This window comes from Pempheris klunzingeri, chromosome 10 (assembly GCF_042242105.1).
Source record: "Pempheris klunzingeri isolate RE-2024b chromosome 10, fPemKlu1.hap1, whole genome shotgun sequence".
Lineage (NCBI taxonomy): Eukaryota > Metazoa > Chordata > Actinopteri > Acropomatiformes > Pempheridae > Pempheris > Pempheris klunzingeri.
Genome location: NC_092021.1, coordinates 19701094 through 19713286, shown reverse-complemented (window position 1 = coordinate 19713286; position 12193 = coordinate 19701094). Strand labels below are relative to the sequence as shown.

The 12193-nt window shown below is 40.2% G+C and overlaps 1 protein-coding gene across 1 annotated transcript; it reads left to right on the top strand.

Moving 5' to 3' along the window:
• The first annotated feature begins 5299 nt into the window (after nt 1–5299).
• Nucleotides 5300–12142, top strand: pdzk1 (PDZ domain containing 1). The gene is made up of 8 exons (XM_070837820.1): nt 5300–5377; nt 7697–7906; nt 8808–9018; nt 9891–10223; nt 10339–10535; nt 10616–10834; nt 10915–11223; nt 11893–12142. Exons 2-8 carry the CDS (start codon nt 7700–7702, stop codon nt 11935–11937), a joined length of 1521 nt encoding a protein of 506 aa, XP_070693921.1. The 5' UTR covers nt 5300–5377; nt 7697–7699; the 3' UTR covers nt 11938–12142.
• The last annotated feature ends 51 nt before the right edge of the window (nt 12143–12193 follow it).

The following is a 12193-nucleotide window of genomic DNA, read 5'->3' as shown; positions in this document are numbered from 1 at the left end:
ATGCATAGGGGGAAATAGTGTTCTTTTACATGACAGACTTGAGAAGGTTATCCTCCTTATTATATGCTGCTAATCATAATCGAAATCATCATCACTACCCAATTAAACTGTCCTCTGGAGGAAACTGTATGATGTTAGATTATTCTTCCACATCCTTGTTTTGTGTTTTTATCATGCCTCCCACCCTCTAGCTGTAGTTGTAAAACCATCTAAAATCATCTGCTGCTTACTCAGTTGCTTTCTCTATAACATTTTATGGATGGTCTGGAGTGAGCGAGTGCATCTATTTCCTAACAACAGGCTCGTTTTTTTAAAACCATTACCACGATCGTTCGCAAGAAATGGAAGAAATCACTGTGCTCTTATGTCTTCTAAAGACATCTCTGTGGTGATAGATGCCCCTGCATTTCATGTTTTGGGAATGAGCAAAAAACATATAAAAACCCTTCTATAAACACTGAGAGGATGGAGGAAAACACCAATAAGTTTTGAGATGTGCACAATTTTCTAATTAATGATTCATTTGATTATTTCAATTTTGGTTACAGTACTTTTAAGGGTCGAGACTGATATTTATCCAGAATGTGATTATTCGGACTATTTGTCTATTATGCTTAAATAATTCCATTTAAAGTCTTTAAAATTCTTAATACTGTTCAATGACAGACGGTTTCTATTGGTCTGTGTTAAATTAATGGCATTTATCAAAGGCTGGTGAGTGCAAATTATTGTTTTGATTATAAAAATCCTTTTGTAAAGCCATCACCACTAATCATTTCAAGGTTTAAAATATTAAGATGGTATGTTTTAGTCCAGCTGCACCACTGTGCCAGAGACATGATATGTGTCTTGGGCCTGGACAGGTTACATGCTTGTTTTTCCCACAAGGCAATGGAGAGACTGTCTCCTCTGTGCTACCTGCACATTTGGGAGGTTGAAATGTCGCTGCTTTCTGAGGCGTGTTATTGCTGTGGAGAGCTGGGACTGTCTGTTTGGCCTCTGAATGCTCAAATGACTCCTCGAGAAAAAAAAGGGGGGGAAGGCTATTATTTCAAGCAGCCCACCTCTAATCTTTCTCCTGGTCTAATTAGCAGGCTCAGGCAGGTCATGTGCGGAGCCACTTATCCCAGATAAACAAGCCATGTGAGGAAGCCAATCAAGTTGATGAGAGAGACTAGTGCTCCCAGTTGAGTGCAGTAATCACAAACTGGCATGATGTGTTGATTACGGATGCTCCACTGCTGATGAAAACAGGTTGGCGATAATAACCTCTAAGGTGGCAGCTCATGACTGTATCTGCAGGTGCCATAGTATGTGCATTCTTTGCTGCCGTTACTAAACAACTGTAGCAGTGGAGGATTCATCAGTCCAGATAGTCAGCGTCACGGAAATACATTAAACTCTTTTTTTTCCTGCCAAACACAAGGTGATGACCGAGGGTAATGGATAGCGAATGCATCAGTGCTAAGCCGAGCTGAAGAGAATTTCTGTTTCCTTCCATTGTGGCTCCTGGACCCCTGCGATCGATTGTTCAAATATGGTTCCAGGCTGGTAGTGAGTGTATGGCCACGGGGTTGGAGGTGTGTGTGTGTGTTATAATGGGGGAACTCAGAGGTTCAACCCATCAGTAGACATAAGTGCCTGATCTGGACGTGCATACACCTGTATTTGAGTGTCTGTGTGTACAGTCAGGGAGATTGATGCCCTCAAACATGCACAGATTCTAACATTTCCTGTTGTTCTCAATTTGTGACAGACAGTCCTGCTGCTTCATGTTTCAAGTAATATGTGAAAATATACATATTTTAGTGGAAAGTAATGCATTTTCTCAGTTTGCTCTTCACTTAAAGCAGCTAATCACTATTTTGATAATAAAAATGTCTAAAATGACAAAATGAAAGGGGACACTTGTGGCATCCCCAGCTGAAGGATTGTGATACTCTCAATTTAATGGTTCACAAAAGCTTTATTTGTAATACTGTAGCGTCAAAATCATGCTGTGAACACTCTTTAAGAGCTAAAAGAACAAAAATATTATCATCCTTTAACAACCTGATGGAATATAGCGCTGTAACATTACAATCTTCCAATAATCATCAACCGCAACTATAAGAACTTAAATTATAAAGCTTAGATTGAAAATTAATTCATGTTACCATTCATCAAGCAAAGAAGAAGCCAAGAGGATTAGGGAAGGATGGTCCATCTATTTTTTGCTGTCTCGCAGCTGTCTGTGCTCTTGGGTCATGGGAAGCCCTGAGCTAGTGATGTCTGAAGGTGCCACCTGTCTGTACCTCTCTGGAAAAGCTTCAAACTTCAGGCTGGCTGTGTTGATGCAGCAATGCTAGCCTTTTGTGCCACCTACTTCTCATTGCAATGACTGGTGATGGAAGTCGAGAAGTGATAGCAGCTGCTTCAGCTGGTCTTTGAAGCGTTTCCTGGATGCTTCTTCGATTGAGCTTTCCCTCATGAAATTTGCCAAAGTCACTTTGTGACGTGCCCCACCCATCACAGCTGGTGTCTCAGTATCATGGCTTTGATGCTCGGTAGTGTGCTTTTTCTAGTGTTGAAAGCTTTGGCCTGGTCTGTGAAAGCGGTGAAGCCACCAGTGTTCTGCTCTCTGCACTTCTCCTGTCATTGCCTCAGCATGAAAATCATGTCTTTTCCATGGAGGCTGCACTGACTTTCTGGTGTGTTCTCCTCGGTAAGCGTCAGGGGTGAGCCTCATCAGGAGGACATGATAGAGTCTTGTGAGTAATGGAGAGTAGTGTGATCCCCTGTAAGTGGAACAGTCTGATTTTACCTTCTTGTTCTTGTACAGGTGGATGACGATTGCATCTCTGAGGTCCTATGGCATGGTCCCGCTCTCCCAGCAAGAAGAAAACCAGCTCTCTAGTCTGTCTAGTTGGAAGACTTCTGCTGGACTCCCATCACTGCCAGTTAATGTCTCAGGTCTTAGAAGGGTAAGAGTTTGTCTGGGAAGATATGCAAACACAGACTCATCTACTCATTAGTCCACTTTAACAGCCTCTAGTTGTATATAAACTAGCGCTTTTACAAACTATTCTAACTCAAACCATCTGACTTAGCAATTTATCAATTTATAGTACTTTAGAATCATATTCTACACTTAGGTATCATAAACTTTTGTTTGGCACAGACCTTATTTTATGCAATAATCCAATGGAAAAATTCCACTGCTTTTTTACGGAGTTGGCCTACAAAAATACTTAATCTTTGCAGCACCCTATTAAGCATGGCAAATTTTTGATGCATTGAGCTATTACAGCAATTTTGCAGAAAAACAATTAAAAAGGGTATTATAATCTAACTTATTATTACACGTTATAAAACAAAACGCAGACAAACCCTTTGCCCTTATCAGCCAGGTGCTAAAACAAACAAAAAGAATGACATTTTCCTTGATTTGGAAGAAACACTTTGATACTTTGTTAATAATCATTGTCATAAAAAATACATCTTCAAAATCTGAATGTCTCAGGAAGTATGAAAAACAGCTTGATTACTAAAGAACTTTGAAAAAGCTTAGGTTATAGATTTTTCTATCTTTCAAACAATTCGTGCCTGTATTTTATACTGAAATACATTTCCACTTGTATGTGTGTACCTTAAATATACACAGTTTACGGATTTATACCTGTAATTTAATAATTTAATGTCAGTCACATTCACTGTACACAGACTTAATGTGCACACACAAAAACACAATCAGTCAGAAATCCCCCACACACTCTGACACAAAAATTGTACGTTTGTCATTAATAAAATAAACTGTACAAAACATACAAAGGAAATAAATTGCGCTTCTCCAGCAGCTTCTCACCCAGGATGCATTGCTGGAGAATGTCTAATCTTCATGATCTTCATGACAGTCGACAGTAGATGGCAGCAACATATTTGATTAAAAACCTGCTTCTCCCTCCAACAGATTGCTGTCTTGTGGGGTTTAAACAGTCCTGCTTGGTTATGTCTCCTCAGCTCACAGAGGTTACATCTGTTTTGACTCTTATGGCCAGACTAATTTTGTTGAAAGAAGAATTGCGAATCATCACTGAGAATTACTCGCAGTCAGAGTCTCCCTGAACGCTTTGAGAAAGGACAGATGATAACAGAATCCTGCTTACTGCATTCGGAAAACAATTATTGGACAGAGCCATTCTACAGTACAGAGATTAATCAACTTCTGCATATTTATGCAGTACACATATTTGTTTTCGTTGGCTTTGGTTGAGTTTCTGTCACCTTTGTCCCGTCCCAAGAACAGTAGTGTCATAATAGCCCTTTTAAAACCAAAGGACTTTCCTATAGTTACCGACCACACCAACCATAAACCTGGAGAGCTGACCTACACCCGAGCTTAGCCTGAACATGGTGAACCCTGTGGATGTGGATGATATATTTTGTAAGAGATGTAGACAGTAAGGTAAAACTTTAGCCTGTGATGACAAATCTTGGAGATGCTTCTGAAGTTTAACAAACTCGCTGGACTTTTATAATGTAAATCAAGGATTTTATGTCTGTCATGCCAACATTTGACCAACTGTACTGCTGACAAGTGTGACGTTTGTCTCTACATGACGTCTCAATAGGCTCTTAAGTTCCATGTTTTAGGAGAAACTGTTTCTTGCAGAGTAAAAAAATTACTATTGAATTTTTATTGGGGTTTTACTGCTAGTGTTGCTGTGGCTTTTGAGCTGCACTTGAATTGTGTTTGTTTATAACATTGAATCATCATCTAACGGTAACAAAACAAGACGCTATATAATCTTCTTGAAAGCAGGATTTATTACAGGCCTGCTGAATTAGACTGCATCATTTTTAGCAAGGTTTATCTGATAAATTCTTGCACAGGTGTAGAGGTGTTAAAACATATGGAACGAACTAAAAGATTTCTCTAAGGTAGATAAATGTTGTGAGCACATGAACCAGTAAGTTTTATTTCATGTTTTATTGCAAGTATTGCAATACATGAAAGATATGCAGTAGATTTATGCAAATAAGCGTACACAAAATTTTTTCCCTCGATGTTGCGCTGATCGTGATGCATGCAATGTAACAGTTCTAGACGTTGGTGATTTCCACCTGCGTCATTTACTTTTGACCACCAAACTGCTTCATTGTTTCATCTTTCTTTCTGCGGAGAGATAACACAAGGCCTTTGCCTCCTGAAACATTCCTGACACAAGACACTGTTAAATAACTCAGCCTTTAGTCACCTTTGGCATGTCAAAGTCCATGCAGAGAGAGGGAGAGGGTGTGGGGGGGCTGCCAAGAGGAGGAGGAGGACAGGTTGAACAGCAAAGTAGTGACAGGTGAGCTCCTCTTTTGGACTGGGACACTGAGCAGAGACAAGCTGGTGAGTTTTATTTATTTTAGTTTAACATAGAGGGTAAAAATTTATATAGAGGCCACATATAGCAGTTGTTCCTCACCTCAGGGTCGGAGCCCCTTCAAAGGGCTGTAGGAACTAGAGAAAATTGTTTTTTTTTTCCTCAAATGTTTTCAGTTTTCAGGTAAATTGACAGATAATCTTACCGCTTCAGGCCTCTAAAAATTAAGCACAAGGGACCATAAAAGGAATCCCTAAAATGCAGCATGGTTTAAATTCTTCTACTATATAAACATCGTGGATGAGTTCATTTGCTGAAGAAAGCAATATAGTTAACTTTTATTATCTCACGTGTCTTGTCTTTCAGACATCAGATAAGATTCAACTTAAATGTAATTGCACAGAGTGCAACAAAAACCAACTGCAGTTAAGCGTCTAAGCAGAAGTACAAGAAAAGTAGAAGAGAGCAGAGAAATGGGCATTTGTGATGGCAACATCTAGATTTAAGAAATGTGTTTAAAATCATGTATAGGACATCAACAGTTTTGTCATCAATTAGTTAAGGAGGAAAGTAGATATAGGTAACATATATATATATATATGTACACAATAAAAGGTTATACCTTCTTTCCTCCTTATACTTAGAGAGAGAGAGAGAGAGAGAGAGAGTTATTTATAGTGTTACATTCCAGAACAGTAGGAAAATGTTATTCTTATTTCATTTAACTAGCTCAAGGAGAAGGTTATGGGGAAATTCAGGGATTTAAGTTTCCAAGGTTCGATAAAATGGCGTGAACTGCACTCTTGTAAAAGAAGGAGAGTCATAAAGTCATTATGCATGTTTAACATTAAGGTGCAAAGCTGTGGGAAAACAGTATCAATAAAAGGAACTGCATGCTGACTCCAAACCAGAAATTGTTCTGACTTTGGTGATTTTGTTGTTTAAATACATTAGTGGTTTGGAGTCAGCGTGCAGCCATTACTGTTTTTTTTTCTTGTGCTATTGTAGATCGCAGAGTAAACTTCATGGGCATACTGGGTTTTTATGCTTATTTTAGGCAGTTTACCCAGTGGATAGTCATAATCATATTCTTAACTCCTGTTAATGGAAATTAGAGATTACCACAGAAACATACAAAGCAAAAACATACGAAGGGTTGTATGATACCAATAGAACATTCGGTATCCCACATTAGCTATGTCAGTCAGCAGGCATATAGACATACATGCACACACACACTTCCTTTACGAGCTTCCCTTGTGGAAATAACAGTCTAAAAAGAGAAGTACATTTCTGACTGTACATCCAAAGTCTGGGCTGTCTTTTAAAAGAGAGTCATCAACACAGTCAGCTGTGACTGCTATTAACCATTAACTGCCACAAGAGCCCTGACATGGAAGATTAACTTTTAATCTTAAGCTATCAGCACTTCTATGACTGGTTTAAGTCCAGGGTTATCTGCTATTAAAAGACTATGTTTAAGGGTGAAAGTATTTAGAGGAAAAGGGGGAGGAAGAGAAGACAGATTTCTAATAAATCCAATAACTACAGCTACTCCCTCCTTTACTGAAGGGTTACATTAACAAAGTGAACACAGTCCTCTGCAACATGTCTATTGTCTATTGTCTTGAGGATTTTCTGGGTCATTACAGTGATTTTGCATTGGATATGAACTAATTTGGTAATATTTGGAGATAAATGTAGTGACTATAGACAGCAAAAAGTGTTCACTTCAATAAAAAAATAAAGCAATAGAGCAATAAAATGCTCAAGGACATTACAAAATTTAAAGCAGCAGGTAGTCAGATAGAAATGAGAGTGGACTTAGACTCAAAATAGTACTACTGCAAAGCCACTTCCTACAGAGGAGGCTGTCATGCACATGCAGGCCAACCATAGAAACTGAAGAGGCCAGGTAAACAATGGCGCCCACAACGGTAATACTGCAAATGGACAGCCATGCAGCTCCAGGTAGCAGGTAGGAGCCACTCTGAGCTCCGGGGAGATGGCGAGCCAGCCCACTGAGGAAGCCCTGGGCAGCAGGCAGGATTGCGGGGCTGTGCAGCGTGTGCATGAGCAGTGATCGACACTGCATTAGAGACTGGTCCTACTCTGATTGGTTGTTTTCTTTCAGGCACGGTGGATTCTTACAAATGACATTAAGAGCACTAGGGGTAACCGATGGAAGCTGATTTTTTTCACAGATTGCCTTTCTCCTGTACTACTGTCAGGATGTAGTGGCAGTTTCTGCAAATATGGCGAAAAGATAATTTTATAAAAGTGACCAACTGCTGCTTTAACTTGTGATTGTGTGTGTATGTTCTTCACCCTCTCTTCCGTGTCAGGACATGGCCGGGTACAAGCCGAAGGTGATATCTCTAACCAAGAGACCAGGTCATACATTTGGCTTCTACTTGAGGGTGGAGCATGGTGAGGAAGGTCATCTGATCCGCTGCCTGGAAATGGGAGGTCCAGCTGAACTGGCTGGCATGAAAGATGGAGACCGAATCCTGCGGGTCGGCGGAACATTTGTTGATGAACTGTCCCATTCAGAGGTAATGTGGAATCACTGCAGTGCATAAATCAAATCAATAATCACTCCCAGACTGGTATGGAGCCTCGAAAATGACTCAATGTTGCTAAATTAAATTACTAAATTACTAAAAGGTTATCAGACAAGTCAAAAATTTAACACATAAATATAGATACATCAATAAATAAGTTGAATAATCAATTCAAGTTTGGAGATTGGTGGAAAAGTAAAAGTTAAGAAGCCGAGAGCTAATATTCTGAGAAGGTTACATGAATTAAGCTGTAGGTGTACAAGAAAGAATCTGATTATTTTCTGACATTATATAAACATACATACATTTGTGAGGAAAAAAAAATACACCTGCACATATGGATTGTGTAAATTAGCAAACTGGAAATAAATCCACCTGTCACACAATCATTGCTCTCCATATTCTCATTATGAGTCCCAGATCAAGTCAAGCTCAGAGTGGGGACCCCCTGAAGTGAAGCGAAGTGGTTCCTTGATAAAAAAAAAAAAACAACCTTATTTTCAAAAAACCCTTTATTTTCATTTTCCAAATACAGTATTCCCACCTTTTTTCTGGTAAATTTACTGCTTTAATCTCAGAGACTATATTTGTTTTTTCACATAAAGTTATGACTTTTCCTCGAAATGTAACCTCCCTCCACAGGCTCTGACCAACTTCTTGGAGGTTAGAGAAAAAGTATGAAGCTTTATGTTCTTTTAATAGTCATTTTAAATTATTCAACAGTAATATAGTGTATTGGTGTATTGGTGATGTATTGTATTAGATTTTTGTCTTGTCTGATAACCTTTTAGTGCATTTTGTCAGTTTCATGGCTCCATCGACTGAACACTTTCTGATGTGACAAGCATCTTTCTTAAAACTCTTCTGCTGTGTATGTGTTACCTTGGGACAGGTGGTGGACATGGTGAGAAACAGTGGATCATCAGTCGCGTTCCACATCCTGGACGAAGCTTCCTACAAGAGAGCCAAAGCACAGGGAGTTAACTTGTCCAATCCTCAGAGCACCACAGTTGCCACTGGTGCAGCCAAACAGGCTCTAAAACCCAAACTCTGTTACCTTAAGTCCAGCTCAGGCTACGGGTTTTCTCTTCGCTCAGTCAAAGGTGAGCTGAGGAATGCTGGGATTTGTAGCCTTAGATGTTCTGAATGTGAAACATCAAATTATTTTGCTATCACTTTTTAAAAAGGCACATTTTATAAAGGGTTTATATGATTTATTTAAGGTAAAAACATTTCCAAATATTTGTATATACAAGTAACAAGTTATTAATAAAAACACCTTTTTCGCTTAGCCAGGTTTTTAAATCTCTTATTTATATCTTCCTCCAGACAGACATTTTCTTTATCTTACTGCAATTAGGGCTTTAGCTCATCAGGAAGATTTCTAAAAGTAATTTCCTACGGGATCAATAAAGTTGATCTTATCTTATCTGAATCTTGCTTCAGTTTTGGGTGTGGTTACTGGTGCAACAGAGCACACTTCAGACCACACTTCTGTTTACGGCCAACCTCACTGCACCCGAGGAGAAACAGACTTGAAACTTTCAACCAGAGAGGACAGTGAAACACTGCTTTACAGCCGAGTGTTAAGTTACTCTTTAACACAAACTTGCTAGCACTTACAACTGCAGACCGACAGAAGGTGATAAAGCCCATCAAGCCTGCAGATGTAAATACTGATACTTATATCTTCACTGATCTAGCATTGTACTCAATGTCAACTCAACAATGTCAGACTCACTTACTAAATGTTGGAGGAAAAAAAACATTGAAAGGGATTTGCAAAGCACGACAGGCCACATGTGTTTATATTATTGGCCTATGACTTCTCAATAAAGTATTGGTAGATTCTTTATAAAGGGTGCCTTATTAGAATTGTTCTATTACTACTTTAGAAATCTGGCTCAGTAATCGCAGCTGAAATATCACTATGAATAGTTTCACTTTTTTCTATCCTCTATAACATCCTCTCTAGGTGAGCAGGATTTGTTCATGACAGAGGTGACCCCAGGAAGAGTGGCTGACAGGGCCGGGGTCAAAGTCAACGACCGTCTGCTCGAGGTCAATGGGGAGAACGTAGAAGACTCCACACACGACCAAGTAGTGGACAAGATCAAGCTGGCTGGCAGCAGCCTCATGCTCCTGCTGATTGATGAGGAAACAGACAAGTGCTACAAGAACAAGCGTATGAAGATAGGAGCTTGGTTAGCCACAACCAAGTATCTCCCACACCAGCCGCGAATGCTCGACATTACCAAAGGATCTGATGGCTACGGCTTCCTGCTCAAAGAGGAGTCCAAACAATCAGGCAAGGCCGTAATCAACATATTTCATAAATGTATTACAAATAACTGGTCATTAAACCACTCATTAACCCCAGAGAGGAGGCTGTGTTTTACAGTGAGCTCATTACCTCCACGCAGGCCACTTCATCAGGGATATAGACAAAGGCAGCCCAGCACAAAGAGCAGGTCTGGAGGAAATGGACAGACTGGTGGCTGTGGACGGCAAGGAGGTAGACAGCTGCAGCCATGAGGAGGTGGTGGACAGGATCAGGCAGAGTGGCAATAAATGCTGCTTCCTAGTGGTGGACAAAGAGACGGACCAAATGTATAAACAGGTGAGTCTGTGTGCCACTGTTAGACTTTAACATTGATCATGCAGACAATCTGTATGATGACATTGTTGTGTCCCCCACAGGGACAGGTGTCTCCTCTGGTTTTCTGGGAGGAGATGAAGAATTCCAGCTCACCGCCCAGTTACACAGAGGCAATCAATTTACCTGCTCCTGTCCGACCATCCACATCTGTTCAGGAGATGGAGGTCAAGCCGAAACTGTGCAGGATGGAGAAGACCTCAGCTGGGTTTGGCTTTCACCTAAATGGCGTCCAGGGGGTGTGTGGACAGTACATCATGGAGGTAAGAATTTTAGGGAATGTCTGCCGTTTGATGATTAACATTTCAGAACATGGTGGTAAGACACGCTTTGTTTCTTTCAGGTGGTGAAGGGTGGAGTGGCTGACGGGGCAGGTCTGGAGGATGAAGACGTTGTGGTGGAGGTGAACGGGGTAAATGTGGAGCAGAGCAGCCATGAGGAGGTGGTGGAGATGATCCGCAGAAGTGGCAACTCTCTGGAGATGCTGGTGGCTAAAAAGAGCGTCTATGACCAACTCAAAGCTAAAGGAGTGACCATCACACGCTGGCTCCTGGGGAAAACGTCTTATGCTCAGGTTCACACTGCAGACACACCGGAGGTCAGCAGGGAGGAGACACATGAGGAGGCCTGGCCTGAACCAGCAAGAGAGAGGGTGAGTGCTGCTTTTTAAATGTTTACAGGCAACATTTTGCTAGGAGTGCGCCCATAGCAATTTCAAAGTTGTTTTGTCAGTAGGTCCAGACTGAAATATCTCAAAAACATTTGGATGGATTGCTATGCACAGATGCTCATGATTGCCCAAACAATAAATCCCAATGATGCCGATGACCCCCTGACTTTTGACTTTTCCTCTAGCACCAGCATTAGGTTGACATTAGTGGTTTTGAGTGAAATGCGCAAACACTTTGGAATATGACCAAGTATCTCCAAAACTAAAAACATTCCCATCAGCCTCAGCTATATTTTGTGTTTAATGCCAGATAGAAATTGTTAGCATGCTAATGCAATGAACTAGGACGGTGAGCAGAGTTAATATTGTATCTGTTAAACATCAGCATGGTAGCATTGTTGTTGTTGACATGTTAGCATGCAGTCATTAGCATTTAGATGTTGTGCCAAAGTCCAGTATCACAGAGCTGCTAGCATGGCTGTATAGTTAGTCTCGTTTATAGGTGACCATGTACTTGCTGCATCTTTACTAAGGGCTAGAATCATTGCATGCATCATGTCATTACCCGTTTACCTTTTGAACTAAATGCCAATATAGAAAAAAATGTTTAATATTTATCATATTTGTGATTTTACTTTCCATCTTTTCTAGACCTCATCATCTTCCTCTCAGGACAGTATCAATGAGAAACTCTAAGAAGCCACTGAAGCAACCCGTTTCCTAACTTGGGCTTTGTCAATCCTATGATCCTATGACCCTATTGATCTGTCGTACTTTGTGCAAAGACTGCTACCTTTATTTAATGTTTTGAAAATTAAACTCTGCTATCGCAATTTCCAAAATAAAAGTAAACGAATGACATTTTCCATGAACACAAATAAATGAACACACACTATCCGAATGAATGTTGCTTCATGGTTATTTGTATTTGTGGCCAGTTGACGGATATATT